This window comes from Phoca vitulina, unplaced genomic scaffold (genome assembly GCF_004348235.1).
Source record: "Phoca vitulina isolate PV1807 unplaced genomic scaffold, GSC_HSeal_1.0 scaffold103, whole genome shotgun sequence".
In the NCBI taxonomy this organism is placed as follows: Eukaryota; Metazoa; Chordata; class Mammalia; order Carnivora; family Phocidae; genus Phoca; species Phoca vitulina.
The window spans coordinates 783,726-805,755 of NW_022589806.1; the positions used below are offsets into that span (position 1 = coordinate 783,726).

Consider the following 22,030-nt stretch of genomic DNA (forward strand, 5'->3'; position numbering starts at 1 on the left):
TCCCAAACTGTCTTTGGGGCACATAAATTAACCTCTCTGGGTTCTGCTTCCTCATCTACAGAATAAGGTTATAAGATTGTATGCTCTCCAAAGTCCCTTTCAGTTCTTATCAACTCCTGAAGCTACTTCTTGTTTGCAAATGTTATTGGGTAAATCAGAAGTCTGTGTATCTAGAATTCCAAGTGAGTAGAAATAAATAGATTAGTTTTTTAAAAAGGCTCTGAGAACTGGAGAATATTTGGTTACAGGACAAAATAAATACATGTTCTCTCTTGCAGAAGCTCCAAGAAAACGACATTGGCTATCTCTCCAGTATCTTTCTTCCTAGCTCTCCCCACCTCCTAGACTTACACAGGCCAGTCGGTTCAATGGGGCACACCTGCATGCCCCCAACAATCAATGCAGCAGCAACTAGGATAGTGCTTTGCAGAAAAGAGAGATTCAGAAAAATCCTACTTGAATTGAGTTAAAATGAGGGACTACAAGAAAGGAAGGTGTGAAAACCAGACAGCACAAGGTAAGGAAAGCCTTCTGGGCTCTAACAGGCATAGATGAAGGAGCAGAGCTTATGTACATTTGTGAGGGATTTCAGTTCGGAAACAGGACCCAACGTCCAAAAGCTGGACCTTATTTATCAGTTAGGAAAATGTCTAACTTTCCATGGTACATCTTCCTAAATATTCCAAGAATATGAGTTATTCTCCCTGACCTTCAAAGCCCTCCAATAATCAAGTCTACTTTGCCTATCTAACTCTACCTTCTTGTGTTCTCTAACAGTCCCCTGGCTTCACTTGGTCGCTAAACTTGAGAATGCATGAATTATAAGTTTAGGAATCAGACAGATGGCCTTCAAATACCAATTAAGTCTCTTACTTGCTGTGTGACCTCAGACAAGTTACTTAACCTTGCTGAGTCTTGATTTCCTCACTAGTAAAATAGTTAACACCTATTCCACAGGGCTTTTAAGTTATCATTCAATGAGATGATAAAATTATACTAATAGTAGCTATCATTTACTGTGAACCAACTATGTACCAGGTTCTATGCTCCTTTCATTGTACCACACTTAGGGACTTGTCCTCCTGTTAGGAGTAGTCCTCAGACTAAGAATTTAGAACAAGGTATCCAGAGGGTATGAAGGCACCTGCTAGTCTAGGCAGACAGTCAGCTTCAGAATAATCAGAGAGCTTATACATTAGTTTTATCTCAACAAACCTGGGTGGGAGGAATAATGACCAGAAAGCAATGGTACAGAACGACAGGCTGTATGTATGCACCAGAAGTCCAATAAAAGGGCCCTTGCAACAATCCAACTTAGCAGGCTTTTATTCAAAATTGAGGAGATCTAGCAGCAAGTTTGCATATCCCAATCTTCTCTTCCTTTGGTTTTAAAAGACTTAGGAAATTGGAAGAACCTTGAAAAGAAATTTAGAGTCACTTTTCCCAAAGTGTTGGATTGGAATGGGGAAAAGACCAGCATACCTGCTGTGTGGCCTTGGGCAAGTCATGTAACCTCTTGAGTCTGAGTTTCTTTATCTATAAATTGGGGCCTGTTCTTTTTAGAGCTGTGGTAATGATTAGAAATAAATGTATTTAAAGTGATTAATATGGTGCCTGACATATATAATAAATAGTGACTATATTTAGTATGTTATTTTCCTCTAGCTCTGAGAGATTCAAATGTCAGCTAAACGCAGGATGTCATCTCCACATATAAGCAAAAATACAGGTACAAACATCATGCATGATATTTAACAATTTGACGAGGTTTGGGAAAATCATGACAAGTAGCTTTCTTACACTGTCATAGTCCTCTGGAGGAAATATGTAATATAAGGCCTAGAAGTTGCAGTTTGCATTGATCTCCTATAGTAATATCAGTTGCCCCACACAATTTAATACTTCATTGTAGCCTACCATACATACCATGCAGACAGCTCCAAAATTTGTATTTCTATCCCAGACTTCTCCCTGAATGCCAGACTCATATATCCAACTGCCTACTCTACATCTCCTCTAGGATGTCTAATGGGTATCTCAAATTAAACATGGCCAAAACAGAACTCTTGAGTCTTGCCACAAAAATCTTGCCTCCTTTAGTCTTCTCCATTTTAGTAAATAGCACTACTGTCTACTCTATTACTAAAACCAAAAATCTAGGAATCATCATGAGAAAGTCCAATCATTTCTATCTCTACAATATCTCTTGAATCTGTCCACATTTTTCTATCTCTATTACTAACACTCTAGTTCAAGCCACCATCATCATTCTTGGAGATGCTACAATAGCCTCCTAACTTATCTCTCTGCCTCCTTCCATTTATTTTCCATGGACTATCCAGAGGAAGATTTTTTTTTTTTTTTATGTAAGTCAGAAGGAATGTGACATTTTCCTACTGAAAATTATTCAATGACATCCTCCTGCTCTTAGGATAAAGACCAAGGATAAAGACCAAAACCTTCTAAGGCACTGTGTTATCTGGCTCTTGCCTACCTTCCAAATCTCATGTTGCCTCCCTCTCCCCACTACTCCCTATGATCTAGCCATACTGCTCTCTTTCTGTTCCCTAAACTTGCAAGGATCTTTGGCATCTCAAAGCCAAAACATGCTATTTCCTCTGAGATTTTTTTTCCTACTTTTCACCTAGATGGCTTTTTCTTAACCTTCAGGGTCCAGTCTCAATGTTATTTTGCTTCAAGTAGACTTTCCCCAATGATCTACTTTTCAGTCTCTGTTATTTTCCTTTTTATCACTTATTGCAATTATTAATTATAGACTTATCCATGTGTTTATTTGTTTAATCTCTGTGCTTTCCCTACCCCTCTACTAACAAGCTCAATTAGAGCAGAACCATGTCTCTTAAAATAAAAGTTAACTTATTAACTCTTGTAACTCTTAAAATAGAGTTCACCTCTATTCGCCCAGCCCAATGAGTATTTGATGAATGTGAAGAGAATATCAAATACACTAACTGTGGATCCAGGGTTGATAATCACAGAATTAGATAAATACTTGTTCACTTGTCCTAAAATGTTCTTTTTACCTTTTACTTCATATGATAGACAGGAGGTAAACTAATTAGTATCATGAAGATAATTTTACTAGTAAAAATATGAGGATATAGGGGTGCCTGGGTGGGTCAGTCAGTTAAGTGTCAGACTCTTGATTTCAGCTCAGGTCATGATCTCAGGTTTATGAGATCGAGCCCCATGTTGGGTTCTGTGCTGGGTGTGGAGCCTGCTTAAGATTCTCTCTCTCCCTCTCCCTCTGTTCCTCCCCCCACCCCTCTAAAAAATGAGGATATAGATACTACCAGCTGTTTGATCTTAGGAGCAAGGGGGGTTAGGTGATTAAATTATGATTTTAAAAGGCTTTTATTAGAAAAATATGAAAACCCAATTTGTAACTTTCATACCAGAGTTTATAGTGAAGCTATGATGCCCTGACGATAAAAATTGAGCAAACAAGTCAGGGTATTGACCCAGTATCTTCTGAACATAATTATTACTGCCTTTTAAATCTCATTTTCCCAGAATACACCGGAGAGAGTTATCAGACACTGTAGGTGGGCTCTGATACAAAGGATTCAAAACACACAAAACATTTAAATTCACTCATTCAACAAATATATTAAATGACTACCATACGCCAGATACACAAGTGGGGTGTTTCTCCTAACCAGTCAGACAGAATCAAAGCAACATGTCCCAGAACGGAATCAATGTTCTCTGCCTGCAGACCCATGAATATGCAGCTCATTACTTAGGCTTCTGTATCTGGTGCTTCCCAGTTACTCCTCAGGATCCCCACTGGAGCATAGTGCCAAATCACAAAGAGATTTCTAGCTGTATAAAGTACACCCAGTACCAAGAAATGATTTATAGACTTGAACTGATTAATTATTTTCCTATTTGACAGCCAAAGGAGGCAATTTAACTGCCTTTATAAACCACCAGTGATGAATCATAATGACATAAGGAATTGCTGGACAGGAAAAGGCCACTCTCCTTAACATGCTTGTCCTCGGGACTCATTTCCACCTCAGCTTTGTCTTAGCAGCCCTTGCTCTTGGCTCACACATCATTAAAATGTCTTGCTGGCCACAAAAGCTCATTTATAGAGACAACAATATTTGCTCTGGCCACCTTAATTGACAAATTATTCCACATGACTGCATCTCCTTGAATGAAAAAGTTTGGCCTGAAATACCTATGTATGTAGCCTTGTGCTTAAGTTTGTCATAGCCCCTGGTTAACTTCCTAATTTTTTTTTCAAAATTCATTCCCTGTAAATGAAGCTCCCTATTAAAAATAGCAATTTGTCTTAAACCATTTGTTAGACTGCTTTCTTGTGGTAAAATGGCTGTGAGGTCATCTTTGCAAGCTTTCCAGTTATAAAAATGATGAAAATGATGCTAATCATAATAATTAATATCATTTATTGAATACCTACTATTTCCCAGACACCATTCCCTAAGGATTTTCATATATTTTCTTCACTCAACACAGTAACACCTCCCCATTTTGCATGGGGAAAAAACTGAAGTTCAGAAGAATAAATTTTTTTCTCAAAGTCACACAGCTACTGTCATACTAAGGATTTGAATCACGTTTTTCCAATTCTGAAGCAAGGCCCAAGGGAGCAAATCAAGTTTTCAGTCTTCTCTAAGAATCAAATTCTTTGTTTAGCTAAAATTTCTTAGAAACGGCTTCCTCCAGATATTTTTCTCAACAAAAGATCTTATCCATCTCCACATAAGAAAATTTGTTATAGTCAAATCAGATTACAGTACTATGAACAATATATAGTTCTATAAGGATTTACTAGTGGAAGGGGCTCAGGCTTTGAGAAAACCACCACCACCACTTGAACCTTCACTCCAGTGCTGTTATTTAGTTACAGTAGAACACTGAGAAAAATGACTTAACTTCTCTGAATTTCAACTTCAACACTGGTAAAGTGGGGCTAAAATGACAATACCTCTCAGGATTTTGAGATGTTTAAATGAGATCATATATGTGAAAACTTAGTGCTTGGCTCCTAGCACCATAATTGTATGTTGTATCTAAATGTTAAGGTAAACCTTTGTATGGGAAACAATGGAATGTGGAGGACATTAATCTAATTGGTGAGACAAAACCTACACCAAGTACTTCAAGATAATTAATTATAAATTAGTGTCAGACAGTGTGGTGAAAACTTTTGCAAAATTGCCAAGGGAATTTAGGAGAAAGAAACAGGTGACTGTAAATGAGATTAATCTGCAAAAGCTTCATGGAAGAAGTACCAAAGTACAAATGTGTCTTGGCAAAGGGGAGTGAAAGAGCATGAAGCAGGCAAGCAAGCTGGAAGGAAAGGAACTAGTGGCATTTGTTGAGCATTGCTGTGTGCAGAAGCCATGTAGGTAGTTTTTATCTGGTTGCTTTAAGAGCAAGGTTTTGGTACAAATGTGGGTTTGAATCCTAACTCCACCACTTACTATCTGTGTGATCATAGACAAGTAACTTATCCCCTCTGAGCCTCCCTTTCCTCCCTTATAAAATAAATATCTCCAAACTTCCCAGGTTGTTGTGAACTTTGACTGACTGTACAGTACAATACCTGACCCGATAAATGGTTGTCCTCTGAGCATCTGCTCCATTCTATTGGATCTGGTTCATGGCTAATCTCCACCAAGCTCCTAGTTTTCATCCTCTAGAAGGGTGGCTTGATAGAATATTCTTAGCTTGCTCAAACTACTGCTTTCAGGTTGGAGGAGAGCAAGGCAGATGAGACTTTCACAAGTGAACATAATGGGCCTAGGAAAATCTGTGCCCGTGAATCTTAGAGGTCTATACACCTAGGAGTCACACTGCAATTCCTTCCCAAGAAAACCCTCTCCTACCCCTAACTCAAGTCAAAGGAGTCAGCCAAGGAGTCAATGATCACCTCAGGTGATGGAAGAGAGCCACTAGAGCGGAACTGACCTGGATTGGGCACGTTTGCCATATCCTGCTGCCATGTGCTCTAACTTGCTCACCCTCAGCCCTCCAAGCTGGTCTCCTGCACAGCTACTTATGAAACAAACCCACAGGAATGAATGTTATCACAGTCCAGAGAAACTTTGCAGAGAAACAAGACCAGCTTTCTGCTAATGGGACAGTTAATAGTATTTGTTCATCTCCCTATAAGGCATAGAAACATGCAAACATTTTCCTAGGACAGAGACTGGAAATCTCTTTGACCTTGTCTGTCACCAACAGGGTTAATAGATAGCTCTATGTCATAGGTTGAGGCAGGGGGAGAGAAAAAGGGGGAAAAAAGGAAAGACAAAACAACAGTGGCAGAAAAGGAAGGGAAAAAAGGCCCTCCTTCCCACTAATTTTAAGCAGACTTTTTTTTTTTCTCCTAGTCACCCAAAGTCATGAGTACAGTTGACCTTGTTTCTAGAGGGAGCAAGCAGCCACCTGCAGGGTATGAATTGTGACACTCTGGGAAAGGCCCCCCACAGGCACTGCAAAGCTGCCAGAAATTCCCACCATTAGTCATGCCTATGAGTTACAGAATTGAAATATCTATTAAATTGCAAATATGTTAGCTGTAAAGGGAAACATTTTGGGCCATTATCAGTCAGGAATTCTTTATTTCTTTGAGGTACTAGATTAGCCCTGGCAGAAAACAAGGATCTGAGGAGATGGGCTACAGAAAAGACAGGACATTAGGACATTTAAAAGAGTCAGAGTAGAGACAAAGATGTCATTCACAGTGGGCTGGGTAGGCAGGAAAGGCCAGGGTCACCCAGAAAGGGAGAGGGAGGCCTAGGAGGAAAGGCAAAGGAGCTGCTACCAGCCAGTTTCGGTCATGAGATTTTTGTACCTGCGACTGTGCAAAAGAACAGTCAATTATGAAATGCACAGTCAGTCATGTGAAAGTTTCCTTAATGTGGCCAAGAACTATTGACTGCTGAGGGCTTTCCTCATTAAGTCACACAAAAGGTATAAACGAGATACACTGTCACATGATAATCAGGACACAGACATTCAGATCATGTTAACTGGATGCTCAGAACATGAAGGAGAGAGAACATATGCTAATGATTTGTTCCCCTCAGTGTTTCACATCACACTGCTTCGGGGCAGTTTCAAGGTGGGTGCTTTATCCCCAGGGCTTTTCATTTATCTGTAACACTTGAGACCAGCTTGCTTCATCATCTAAATTGCTCTTCTCTGTAAGGTGATCAATTTGCCAATACCCCTCCTGTAGTATTACATCCATAAATTGCGCCCTTCACTCTCTGCTTGGATCGACCAGTCTGCTGGATGGTGTGATTAGGATGGCTTCTGAGTGTTGTTCTCAGTTTGTCTATTAACTGCTCTCCAGGCCACTTTTGTTTTTTTTTTTGTTTTTTTTTTTTCCACTCACTACTGGAGCCAAGTCTGAGCCAGTCACACAGTCTTTCACTTGTTTAAAAGTGCTACTGAACCAAACTCTTTAAGGTAAAGGCCATAAAAAGGCAGCCCCCAAACTGAATTTAGCATATAGGGCATGTTTTATTTAGTCCACACAGTGATGAACAAACCAGAGATTTCCACATAAAAATCCAGACTTCTACAATCTCTTCAAAAATTAGAGGGCCTAGCAGTATTGGATCCTTAATTTCACATGACAGGTACATGACTCACCTGGCTTCTAGAAGGATTTGACTATGGATTAGGGCATCGCCATTTTGCTAGTTTGGATTCAGCCATCAGCAGTAAATGCTTTTCCTTTTATAGAAGGAATAGAATCACAGCTATTTCTTCTTTAAGCCAAAACCATGGGTTGGCAAATGAACATTTTATATAACAGGTTATTTCGGGGATCCTTAGACCTGAGCTCTGAAGTCACCAATTTTGGAGTCCTTCTGGGTATGCATCTCCTCTTTTTCTGGCCCAGAACCCAGGATTAAGGAACTAAGGACAGAATAACAATGGGATATGACAGAAAAAGCATTTTATTAGGAATCAGAAGATGGGGGTTCTAGTTGGGGCCATGCCATTCACCAGCTGCCACCCCAGGGCAAATGGTTTAAACTCTCTGAGCCATAGGGTTTACTCTGTGGAGGGGGATAGGTTATGTTATGTGATCATACAAGTTTAGGAAATGTCCTAAACTATATTTCATCCTCCTTTTAGAAACTGTAATACAGATTAGAATATGATATGCACTAAGATGCCCTGAAATGCCTTGCAAAAAAGAAAGCTGTTTAACTTTGACCTAGTGGATAAACACATTGCCACAGAACCTTTCTCCGCCCCCCTCCTCTCCTTTCCTTTCTCTCTTCCAGAAATAACTGTTAACATCTCTTAGAAATGGAGCTCCATAAGTCAATCAGAGAAAGACATGTATCATATGACCTCACTAATATGAGGAATTCTTAATCTCAGGAAACAAACTGAGGGTTGCTGGAGTGGGGGGTGGGGTGGGAGGGATGGGGTGGCTGGGTGATAGACACTGGGGAGGGTATGTGCTTTGGTGAGTGCTGTGAATTGTGCAAGACTGTTGAATCTCAGATCTGTACCTCTGAAACAAATAATGCAATATATGTTAGGAAAAAAAAAAGAAGATAGCAGGAGGGGAAGAATGAAGGGGGGGAATCGGAGGGGGAGATGGACCATGAGAGACGATGGACTCTGAAAAACAAACTGAGGGTTCTAGAGGGGAGAGGGGTGGGAGGATGGGTTAGCCTGGTGATGCGTATTAAAGAGGGCATGTTCTGCATGGAGCACTGGGTGTTATGCACAAACAATGAATCATGGAACACTACATCAAAAACTAATGATGTAATGTATGGTGATTAACATAACAATAAAATTTTTTTTAAAAAAAGAAATGGAGCTCCATAGAACAAAGTTTACAAACACTGTTTGAAAGACTATTTGTTCTAATGAAAAAAAAATTAAAAATTTCACAGGTTCCAAAGGGAACATAATTCTATCTCTACCTGTCTGCTTTCAGAAGCACATTAAGAAACCTAAATCCTATGTTCCTTGTTGCACAGAGTAGGCACCAATTTATGTGTTGACTGCTCTTTACCAACTGAATCAACATTGTTTAACTAGACTGTTCTCCATCACTTCACTTCCACTAGCTTGAAATCATTATGATAACTGCAATGAACTTCACTGGAATCCATTTTTTTTCTCAATATGGATTTTCATATTAATAGGGCCATTTGGCACCAAAATATGAAGCTTGGCAAATTCTATTTTCTGTACATTCTTGCTTTTCTTGGCACTATACTCTTTCTTGTTTCTCTCCTGGCACCATCCTAAGCTCGGATTTATTTCTGTGTCCCATTCCTACTGATCTAATCTAAGGTGCTCACTGAGAGCTATAAGGACTAGGCTCCAAAAATGTCAAGTGGATCCTTTTTAGTGGTATCCAAATTCCAATAGGAAATTTTGAATAGTTAGTGTCCATAAAGGACATTATAGTGGAATAACGAACATTATGATCAATATTTTGACATATTTTTTCAATGTATGTAATATATATTTGGTGAATGAAATTATATGGCTTGTGCTTGGTGGTGGTTAAAAAGTTGTATTTGAGAGTCAGAAAGACCTACATTCATATCCATGCTCTGCCAATTACAAAATATGTGACCTAAGGCACACCACTTCCCCTAAGTTTTCTTCCTCAATAAAATGGGGACAATAATAGTATCCACCCTCATATGGTTGTTCTGAGGATTAAACGAGAAAATGAATGAAAAACACTAAGCATGTCTGCCACACAGTGAGCTCTCAATAGCTACTAGCTCTCTGGGTGCCCCTATTATGATTATTATGTAGTTGTTGGCTTACAAATCACGCCTGTTATATTATCATTACTCAGTCAGAATCTCCATTCTGTTTCTTCCCCCAACTCACCACCATATCTCCACATTCCACTATTTCTTCTAAGCCCACTTTCACCCCAATGTCTCTGCATTAACAGTAGAGGCATAAAGAAACAAAGAGCCAGGTCCGAGAAAAGCCTGATTTCAAGCCTGATGTGAAATCGCTTCCTCTGTGCATAAATAGCAACCATTCTCTACACCAGACGAAGGTTATTCTAATAAGCTATGCAGTATCAACGACACCTACAACAATGCACTACAGTTAGTTATAACTTGGCAAAGTGAAATTAAAAGCACTTACTGAAGCCATGCATTTGAACATCTTCACCAAAAACTTGATCCCAATTTCCACTCTGTAATTTTACCAAGCTTTGTGTGTCCAGATTGTGTTGCAAATATTGCTTAAATGGTAACCTAGCAGCAAATCCTTGAAATATATCCATAGAATAAACCTCTCTTTCTAGCCATGTCATTTAGATACAAATGGATTAAGAGATTATCCTAACATGTGAAGAGTCCCAAATCTGGAACTCTAGAGCTGTTTACAATAACCAGGAGGACGGGTATTATTTGCATAGTCACCAAAGAACACATTAGTGTTTTTTCTAAATAGCCAAGTGCATTTCTAAAAAGCTGAATAAAATCATGCACTTGTGAATAATTTGCCAGGTGAATGGTGAATTATCTTCCAAATACAGTTAATTAGTGCTGGCTTCCTGCTTGTGTTCATTTTGGGAAGCTCCTATAATTTATGTCTGTCTTTGACTTTCTCAAGGCAGACACTCTCCTCTAACCCCAGGAGACCCTATTACATTATCTTTCCTACCCTCTCCCACTCCTCTTCTTCTTCCATTATCACCTGTTCTACATTCTCACTATAATATAATCAACACTCCCTTCTCTTCTTACCACTTCAACTAGCCCTCTGCACAAAATTCAATGTGAGAATAAAGGGAAAATATCTCTAAAATAACAAACAGCCACCTAAAATGTGCTGTGGGAAATAAAATTGTTAGCTGTTGGTATCTTTGACAAATGACCTAAACACACTAACGTACATGTCTATTTGTTGCTATACCCTTCCCTATTCATCTGCACCCTCGGAAGAAATAAAAGGAAATGTCTACAACATCACACAAGTCTGCAATAACTTATATATTAAAAGTGTTCCAGAAAAGCTGCATTTAAATCAAATCCTATTTTAATGCAGCAGGAAAGCTGGCTATTTAAAGAAATCCTATGACAAATTCTTTTATATGGAAAAAATAATTTCATAAACCTTCTAATTCATCAGTTTTGAATATCTGGATCCTTTTATAACTGATCTATTTAAAACAAGTAGCACCTATACACTTAAAACACACTTGCTTTACTGAAGAAATATTTCTCAGATTTATAAATTTAAAAAGAACAGTGAGAAAATAACCTCTTAAAATTTTGATAAACTTTTAAAATTTGCATACTTACAATATATAATTTTAAAGAACCTCTCTCTACATAATTTTGTAATTAACCAATCTTATTATTTTATATGAAATTCCTATTCCATGCCTGCCTATTGCTAAACTGAAAACAAGTATGAGTGGGTTTTTATTTTTTCTTAAGATTTTATTTATTTATTTGACAGAGAGAGACACAGCGAGAGAGGGAACACAAGCAGGGGGAGTGGGTAAGGGAGAAGCAGGCTTCCCGCAGAGCAGGGAACCCGATGCGGGGCTCGATTCCAGGACCCTGGGATCATGACCTGAGCCAAAGGCAGACGCTTAACGACTGAGCCACCCAGGTGCCCGAGTGGGTTACTTTTTAAATAAACCCAGCCTGATATTTTGAATTATGAGAGGACAAACTGTTTAATTGTTTTGTAATACTGAACATGGAAATCACAATATAACTTAGAAAAAAGTGCAAATTAGGGGCACCTGGGTGGCTCAGTTGGTTAAGAGTCTGCCTTCAGTTCAGGTCATGATCCCAGGGTCCTGGGATGGAGCCACACGTTGGGCTCCCTGCTCAGTGGGGAGCCTGCCTCTCCCTCTGTCCCTCCCCCTGCTCATGCTTTCCCTCCATCTCTCTCTTTCTCTTTCTCTCTCAAATAAATAAGTAAAACCTTTAAATAGTACAAATAAAAATAAATCTTCACAAAGAAACCTCTTGAACTTCTATACCAAGAGACCATTTTGTTTCTACATCAAGCATTTAACAGTTGAAGTTATGTTAATAAATACATAAACTTGATATCTTCATATATGAATGATGACCACTGACCCAAGGATAATTTTGAATTATTTTTTCTCCAGCAGGTGATACATACTCAGTACATTTTTACTCAGATGGTAAATGAAAAATTACTGCCTCAGTGGCTGAGGCTGCTTTATCCCCACATTCCCTTGACAGATTTCCTTTGGTGACCAAGGATTTATATTTTCATGACAGCTCTTAGGAAGTTAGGTAAAACAATTTTGGGCCTATGAAAATGAGTTTGGTGTGTGTATGTGAACTAACATGCCCACAAGAAAATCAAACCTGTGACTGACTGACTTAGCATTATTCTCTCAGCTACTATTTCTCAAAGCATAATCCCTGGAAGGCATACAACAGAGTTACCTGGACAAAATGGCAAGTTCCCATTCTTACTGATGTACTGAATCAGAATCCGGAGGAGAGAGATGGAACCTGTATTTAATGAGCCTCATCTTTATCCTACCTGGGTTCTTCCACATGATTCTGATGTGCATTAAAGTTTGAAAACCTCTGGGAGGTAGAATTGAGGTAAAAAATGCGTAGTTCAACTACACTAAAAGTTTAGGGAAAGTGAGTTAACACCTTATAAAATACCCAAAGGAAACCTCAGCCGCAGCAACTTCTTCCTAGAAACATCGCCAAAGGCAAGGGAAGCAAGGGCAAAAATGAACTATTGGGACTTCATCAAGATAAAAAGCTTTTGCACAGCAAAGGATACAGTTAACAAAACCAAAAGACAACCAACAGAATGGGAGAAGGTATTTGCAGATGACATATCAGATAAAGGGCTAGTATCCAAAATCTATAAAGGACTTATCAAACCCAACACCCAAAGAACAACTAATCCAATCAAGAAATGGGCAAAAGACATGAACAGACATTTCTACAAAGAAGACATCCAAATGACCAACAGACACATGAAAAAGTGCTTAACATCACTCGGCATTAGGGAAATCAAAATCAAAATCTCAATGAGATACCACCTCACACCAGTCAGAATGGCTAAAATTAACAAGTCAGGAAACAACAGATGTTGGTGAGGATGCGGAGAAAGGGGAACCCTCCTACACTGTTGGTGGGAATGCAAGTTGGTGCAGCGACTCTGGAAAACAGTATGGAGGTTCCTCAAGAAGTTGAAAATAGAGCTACACTACAACCCAGCAATTGCACTACTGGGTATTTACCACAAAGATACAAATGTAATGATCCGAAGGGGTACGTGCACCCCAATGTTTATAGCAGCAATGTCCACAATAGCCAAACTATGGAAAGAGCCAAGATGTCCTTCAACAGATGAATGGATAAAGAAGAGGTGGTATATATATACAATGGAATATTATGCAGCCATAAAAAAAGGAAATCTTGCCATTTGCAACGACATGGATGGAACTAGAGGGTATTAGGCTAAGCAAAATAAGTCAATCAGGGAAAGACAAGTATCATATAATCTCACTGATATGAGGAATTCTTAATCTCAGGAAACAAACTGAGGGTTGCTGGAGTGGTGGGGGGTGAGAGGGATGGGGAGGCTGTGTGATAGACATTGGGGAGGGTATGTGCTATGGTGAGTGCTAATGAAAGGGGGGAAATCAGAGGGGGAGACAAACCATGAGAGACTATGGACTCTGAGAAACAAACTGAGGGTTTTAGAGGTGAAGGGGTTGGGGAGATGGGTTAGCCCAGTGATGGGTATTAAGGAGGGCACGTATTGCATGGAGCACAGGGTGTTATACACAAAAAATGAATCATGGAACACTACATAAAAAAATTAATTAATTAATTTTAAAAAAATACCCAAAAGAAGTAGCTCTAGCTCTGTTTTTCCAGAATCTAAAAAGAAACTAAAAAAGTAAATGTACTGTCACCATAACCCATTAGGTGGGAGCATAAAAGAGGTTTGGTGTTAACTTTATTCTGGTCCAACTTAAAACCCAAGCCAAATACTATAATGCTACAAATTCTAGTAAATAATTCCTAATGGAGGTGTTCTGCAAACAACTGTTAAGGATTGTGTGATTGTGGTCAAAGTGATGATACTGCAAGGATTTGTGCATGGTCAGGTCACTTATTAATGATGTATAACTGCCTGATTGACTCTTCTCCTTGAATGAGACAGGAAGTCTAGTTGAGGAAATCAGAAATCAACCAAAAGCAGATCTTTCCTATTTGGGTTTGGCCCAATAGGGTAGTTATTGTGAAAGCTCATAGAGGAAAGGACGTGCAATACTAATTAAAAGAATAATTCAAACCTCCACAGAAGTTACTCTACAAATTCAGACTAAATAGAACTGTCATGTATTAGGATAGAAAATGAACTAAAGTATATGTATATTAGTTTCTAATAAAATATTTTTTTAGAAATATGTATTTGAGAGAGTGAGAGAGAGAGAGAGAGAGATGGACAGAAGAGTGTACAGCAGGGAGGGGCAGAGGAAGAGGGAGAGAGAAACTTAAGCAGACTCTGTGCTCAGCATGGAGCCTGATGCGGGGCTCCATCTTACAACCCTGAGATCATGACCTGAGCTGAAACCAAGAGTTGGACTCTTAACCGACTGTGCCACCCAGGTACCCCTCTAATAAAATATTTTTTATTCCTCTTCAGAATTTTGAAAAAGACAAACTGCTGGCTTTTAGGGATCAAAAACTTAATTAAATACGTGTTACACCAATGAACTTACTCAGCAAGTGTCATTATTAATAGACTGATTTTTTTTTTTTTAAAGATTTTATTTATTTATTCATGAGAGACAGAGAGAGAGACAGAGGCAGAGGGAGAAGCAGGCTCCCCGCGGAGCAGGGAGCCCGATGCGGGACTCGATCCCAGGACCCTGGGATCATGACCTGAGCCGAAGGCAGACGCTTAACCGACTGAGACACCCAGGCGTCCCTAATAGACTGATTTTAACACTACCCCAAAAAGGTCAGCTAAACATATGCAAAAATAACATAGAAGGAAATCTGTATTCCTAGTTAGTGCGAATATGTTATAATTAACCAACTAGTTGATGTCAACATTACATAGTTAAACAGGTAATGCCCAAAAGCATCAGTCATAAGTTAATTAATGCAATTATAATTACAATTGTCTGGATAATGTCGAATTTTACTATGGCTCAGATTTTATTCACAATACAAATGTGTGTGTGAACACTTAAACACACACACACACACACACACACACACACACCCCACATACATCTAAAACATATATAAGAAGGACAAAATTAGGCAAGGTTTGCTCAGGAACAATAACAAGTAGACTTTTGTCATGAAGTTTCTTAGGGTCCATCACACCCATCATCAGGGATAACTTTTATGGTATTAGGTTCTGTCATATGTCTCTGAAAACTACTTTCTAACATTCTCCACCAGATAAGAATATCCTGAGTTTCTCTCTTTCATTTGCTATGAGTAGAATTACTAGTTTATATTTTACTTGTACTTCAGATTTAAAGTACACACATACACACTATTTGTTTGGATTTGTTCCATTTAAGAATCATTAGAAGCACACAATAACATCAGTCATTTATGTGCGATTTTTTATAAATGATATTCTGGATGCAGTCCAAGAGGATGTCATTCCAAAAGCCCACTAGAATCTCATTCTGAGGCAGGCATTACCTAAAGGAGATTCTACATATGGGTTAAGTCAACATTCTAAAGTGGTTCCAGTATATCTTTTCTGAGATGCTTAGTAAGAGCCAATGATATCTTGAAGAGTTAAGAACCCTTCATAAAGGCAGAAAACAGATATGCAGCAATTGGGCCCATGTGCCCTAAATCAATTGTCCATATTCCACATATAGTTTATCAGTACAACTTATTAATAGTGAGCTTTCCAACCATCTGATTTGCAGCCAATTCTAAAGTCATTGCAAGTTCACTCTTTGTTTTGGAAACTCTTTCTTCCCATAACACGTTATACTTAAAATTTCATTTGCCATAATTTGGTAGAACCAATTCTTACCTGTAACTTTCAATTCAGTTGTTCGTCTTACAAGTTTTCCTTCATATTTAAGTTCACAAGTGTAATTTCCTCCATCTTCTTCTTGAACTTCTTGGATTAGAAGAGCATTTCCTTTCTGTATTATTATACTTCTCCACATTTTGGGCTTGCATTCCTACAGAGAAAATATTTTCAAGTAAGCAAAAAATTAAAATTCTCATCAAGTCAGTACTGGCAAGTTAGTACTTTCACTTTTTTGTGCTCTTCTCTTTAGTTTTCAAAATATATAACTAGAGTTAAGTCAATGACCAGAAAAAATCACAAATGCATCTTAACGTACCTAATTTAAATATCACAACTATCAGCCCAAGAGCTACCTTAAAAGCCTGATCCCAAGTGCAGAAAGTCTTTAGAAATATTCTGCAAAAATGGAAAAGCGTACAAACTCCCCAAAATGCAAAACGGATATAGCAAAACCTTAAAAGTTGCTAAATATCATTATAAAGCCCTGTTGTTGTTGTTGTTGTTGTTGTTTTCTCTTTGACAGGGATATTTCCTAAGAGTCCTAAGAGAATAGTGTTCATTTAACAACAAAGTATACTACAAGGGAGTCTTAGGCATTATTAAAAACTCATTTTCATTGGCCTCACAATCATTTATTCATTGCCTTAACTGACAGATTCAGCTTGGCTTTTACATTGGCAATGTAGTCTAAAATAATTTTATTAATTACTTCTTATAGTTAAAAATGAATGCTAATATTCCAGAGTCTCCCTCCCCATAGGCAAGAGATCCATTTGGGTGGGCAGGGGTGAGAGCAAGGGGTCAAGAAAATTAGGCTTAAGCAGTTCTCTAAAAACATAGCTAGGTAAAATAAGCACACATTTTGTTCTAGTAATGAAATGGAGAAATTATTCACTCATTTTCTGAGATAAGTGATATATGACCAGAGAATACAATTTGGGTTTGGAAGACAATTTTTCTACACTCCTGATGGGAATGTGAGGGAGTCTTGCTACTAAGATTGTACTTCTCTAGAAAGGAATGTTTAACCCTTTTCCAGAGAGTGACAAGGACATAGCAATAACCAAGTATGTAAGAATATTCAGCCAGGTGGCTTTGCCTTTGGGAATTTTCTCAGACTACTTTTTAGATATGGTTCCAGTTTGTCTACCACTCATCTCAAATGTTCAACCAAAGTGGTGGCTAAAAGCTGTACAAACATCAAGAGGAGGTATAGGAGACAGCTGTGAGGGGGTGCTGAATAATCAAGGCAAAAATATTTTATCATCTAAATTCTGAATCTGTCAGTTAAGGCAATGAATAAATGATTGTGAGGCCAATGATGTAAATAATTGTTGAGAACTTTTCTCTTTTCCCACTATGGTATAGACAACATCGCTTCTACCCCTCCTCCTCCTCACCCCCACTCCTGCCCTCCACACATACATCCTAAACATTCACCTAAAGGTAGAATCAGTGTTGACTCTCAATCCCCAGCTCTGCATACTTGTGTACATGTATGCACACGTGTGTGTGTGTATGTGTGTGTAAAATGATTTGAAAGAACAAGTACCCATTTAGTAGTTTCTTACTGTAACAGATTTTTTTCTTTTATGATAGCAGTTTTGACAACAAAACACAAAAACTGGCACTTAAGTTCACAGGTATAATATTTAAGAGATATGCTTGCTTTATGTCCAATACAACTACCCACACACATTGTCAGAGAGTAAATAAAAGTAATACAATCTAGGGCATCTAGATATAAGGCTGTTTCACTCCCTAGGGTCTTTCCAAAGAACAGTTAAGGGTCTGTCTAAAATTATATTACATACCATGTCTGGCAAGGTTTATCACCTATATGAGATTTGCTTCTGAGTTAAACCTTGGGATATAAGGTTTCTGGGAAAATGAAGAAGAAAGTCTGAACAAAAAGAAAAAAAAATAGTCCAGCTGCCACTATCGTCATACAATAATAATCCACAATTATTTTCGCATTGCTTCGAACTCCGATAGCCTCAGATTTCTAAAGAATCATTCTGAAGGTTATTAAACAAAAATATGGTCCCTCTGGGCATTTTGAGAGGAAAGGAAAATGAAAACTGAGCTGCTTCACTTTCACATAGCAGTGGTGGGGGTGGGAAAATGAGCCCACACACTCATTGTATTCAAAGACAAATGACTTTGTTTTCTAATGCCATTTTTGGGGAAAGTCTATCTGCAATTAGCTCTAACCATTTTCATTTTTCCCTGCACACTGCTTTGATTTCTTTTTCCCCAGGAAGTAAAATCTAAAGAGTATATAGGAGTTAGAAAATAACCACTGATGAAGAACAGCCTGGAATCTTTACACATTCTTTGGGCTAGATTGAGATAGTCCCAAGTGCTTTCCAAGTTACCATCTAGCCTTATAAAAGATTATTTGTACCTAATAGAGTTTTGTGGGGTTTTTTAAACTGTGGCATAGGAAAATGTTATTGTCAGGTCATCTCCACCCTTCTGGAGACAATGTAGTATAGATGAAAGGGTGAACTGCAGTCACAGCAAGACAGCTGTAGGTCAAAATCTGGGGTTCACCCAAGTTCTGTGATCTTGGGCAAATTTGTTTAAGTTCTTTAGGTATCAGTTTCTTACTCTGCATATGAGGATAACGTATACTACCATGTGAGCAGCCAGAGCCCAGAGGCTTGCAGTTTATTCATTACACTCTTGTTGGGCAGCACTATATATGGTGGTCACCCAGCACAGAGAATGTTTTCCATCCCTAAACTTTCACAATCTTGGACTATGTCTCCTCCAAACCCCTAGCTCTCTTTGGTGAAAACTGGTGCTAATGTACTAATCAGATGAAACCAAATCTTCCCTAATTGGTTAATCATCCCCAGGAACATAATACTTTAACCCATCGAAATGTAGAACTCTTAAGAGGCCACTCCAACACTAATCCTAGCAGGTGGGTAGAGAAACTATATTTTTTTCAGAAGAGGATTAAAGATGACCATCCTGCCCCAACCAGCCCATCCTTTACAAAATTACCTCATTGGCTATCCCTTCACATATCTGTGTACCTATATCGAACCTCAGAAGACTTCCAGCCTTTTTACTCCACTATTTGCAGCATCTCTCCCTTAAACTGCTGGCTGCTAGGCCTACTACTGTCATTGCTTCTCTTATATCCCCAATCTTCCTATGACCTCTTTCCTAGTGAACAGGCATCATTGCTCCATATCCATTTAATTTAATTTTGACGGCTTGTTAGGCAAAGAAATTTGAAACATGTAAATCAAGTCTCAAGATGGTTTGAGGCCATCAAAGCCTCAAATATGAGCAGGCCCTAATATTGGTACTTTAGGACCATTAAAATAAACTTCATCAACTTGAAGGTTTTGCTGAGGGCCGGTCTTGCTGGAGGTACCTAAGTTCAACAAACAGCTCCAGTTCATAGCCTAGCTGATCCCTCATAGAGCAGTTTGTTGTACAACCTCCTTGTTCAATCAAAATAATGTCAATCTAGGGCGCCTGGGTGGCTCAGTTGGTTAAGCGACTGCCTTCGGCTCAGGTCATGATCCTGGAGTCCCAGGATCGAGTCCCGCATCGGGCTCCCTGCTCAGCAGGGAGTCTGCTTCTCCCTCTCCCGCTCCCCTCTCTTGTGCTCTCTCTCTCTCTCACTCTCTCTCTCAAATAAATAAATAAAATCTTTAAAAAAACAAAACAAAACAAAACAAAATAATGTCAATCCTTAAAGCCCAGCTTCCTTCCCTCCCTGCCAGCCTTCCTGAGTGGCAGGTGTCACTTGCTAGTATTTACTAGGTTGGGAGCCCAGGATATTCAATAGAAACATCTGTTGACCAAGTTTCTTGAAGTAACCTGTTGCTAGCCACGTTGGATGTTGGAATTTCCACCCTGAAATATTCACCACTATATTCACAGTACATTTCTGAGATATCATCATTATACAAACAGGTATTTTTGAATCAGTTTGATTTGTTGGTCATGGTTATTTCAGTGTTTTTCAGAGCATAGGACTCATTTCTCATGGCAAGAACACCAGGAAGATTTATTTAAATATTTATTCTGATTCTGAAGTTCAGACACAAAGTAGTTGTACAACCATAAGCCAATCATGTAATCTCTGGTCCTCAAGGTACTTTTGCTCAAATACCTAATACTCTTGCACTCAGACCCAATTTCTCTCCTTTCCTCTGGAGACTGGACTATTTCATAGAGCATCTAGGCATCTGCCTAACAATCTGTAGGTAACGTGAACTTCCTTTAATTTAAAGATGGAAGACATAGGAGCACAATTGTAAATTAAGTATCAACTTGGCCCTTTTCATCCTTACCTCTATTCCAAATTCACAGGATAACAAACTTCAGAAAGTCTTTTCCCTCTCTAGCTCTATTTCTCTAACTTTCTCTCTTCACAGTCCTAATGTCAAAGATGGTACCCCACAGTGGTTAAAGTATAAGTTCTAGACTCAAATACTTGGGTTGGAATCCCGAGTGGTATGTTCCTAAGCATACCCCTTAATTGATCTAAGCCTCAGTTTTTTCACCTATTAAAAAAAGTGGTGATAATAATATTTACCAATATGGGCGATTATAAGGATTAAATGAGGTAATGTATTTAAGTGTTCTGTAATATAGAACATCACATGCTAAAAACAATAAATATTAACTACTATTCTATTATTATTATCATTCTCATTACTCTGCTTTCAGATTACATACACATCTATTATGACATGTTAATGACTGTCAGGAATTAATGTGATTCACATTTCTACAGGGGTCTGGAGACAATCCAAAACACAATCAAAGTTATAACTTATTTTTTTTTAAGATTTCATTTATTTATTTATTTTCGAGAGTACACGCGCATGCATTGAGAGCAGGGGGAGGGACAGAGGGACAGGAAGGGAGAGGGAGAAAATCTCAAGCAGACTCTGTGCTGAGCACAGAGCCTAGCACAGGGCCTGATCCCATGACCCCAAGATCATGACCTAAGCCAAAACCAAGAGTCAGATGCTTAACCAACTGAGCCACCCAGGTACCCCCCAAAGTTATAATTCTAATGCAAGGGTTGACTTCCAGTTTCTGATTCAACATGCAAAGGTGAAAACTACTACCCCAGAAACTAGAGAGACACATGAGTACAGAGAATCACAACTTACTGGGAGCTGAAGCAGACATAGGAGCCAGCAACTAGTAGGAACACTTAAAGGATAATTTACTAATTTCTGAAGACTATGAACTAGCTTCATATATAAAAACCCCTGGGCCCAGTCATGTAGAGAGCACACTTTTATAATGTTTACCTCCAGGAGCCCCAACAGGTTTTCAGCATGGAAACTGGAGAAAAATCCCCTTATGCTTCTGGCAAAGGAAGGAAAAAGTAACCATTTTGAAATATACCCAAAGAGCCCTATTCTTCTTAACAACAGCCTGCCCTCAAAGGATATGGGAAAAGGGAAATATCCAACTGTAGCCCCTCTAGCCTTTGAAGTGGAAGAAGAAAAACAGCCAGCACCAGTTCCCTCTATCCTCCCTGTCTCATCTAATGGAGGTGGGAGAGAAGCTGAGAAGCACTTGTGATGGTCACAGCCCAGGGACAAGGCTCACTAAAAACTGAAATCTAATCATAAGATTACAGATTGCTTTCCCTTACCCTACACCTTAACAACACATCAATAGGGCTCCTGGATAACAATAGGATATTACAGCTAAAATAACTGCACAATTCAGACCTCATTTTAGGAAATCTCTAGGGAAACCCAAAGATAACAGGAGAGTGAAAAACTAGGACACCAGAGGGAATTTTAGCCTCTAATACCTACGGCCATAGCAAGCAGTAACACAGCCTAAGTCTTAGCCAGATAAATGTAAAAACCTCAAATTAAAGGCCTATTACCTCAGTTCCTTTTACCTAGTACATTACGTCTGGCTTTCAATAAAAATTTACATGGTGTATTAAGAG

At 38.8% G+C, this 22,030-nt stretch overlaps 1 protein-coding gene across 3 annotated transcripts in view; it reads right to left on the bottom strand.

The window, feature by feature from the left end:
* The window catches only part of IL1RAPL2 (interleukin 1 receptor accessory protein like 2), a 1,179,835-nt gene that overhangs the window by 521,434 nt on the left and 636,371 nt on the right, over positions 1-22,030 (bottom strand). For all 3 annotated transcript variants that reach the window (XM_032397763.1, XM_032397764.1, XM_032397762.1), the window contains one exon: positions 16,072-16,225. In XM_032397763.1, the coding sequence (XP_032253654.1) occupies positions 16,072-16,225 (154 nt within the window). The remainder of the gene's footprint in view (positions 1-16,071; positions 16,226-22,030) is intronic.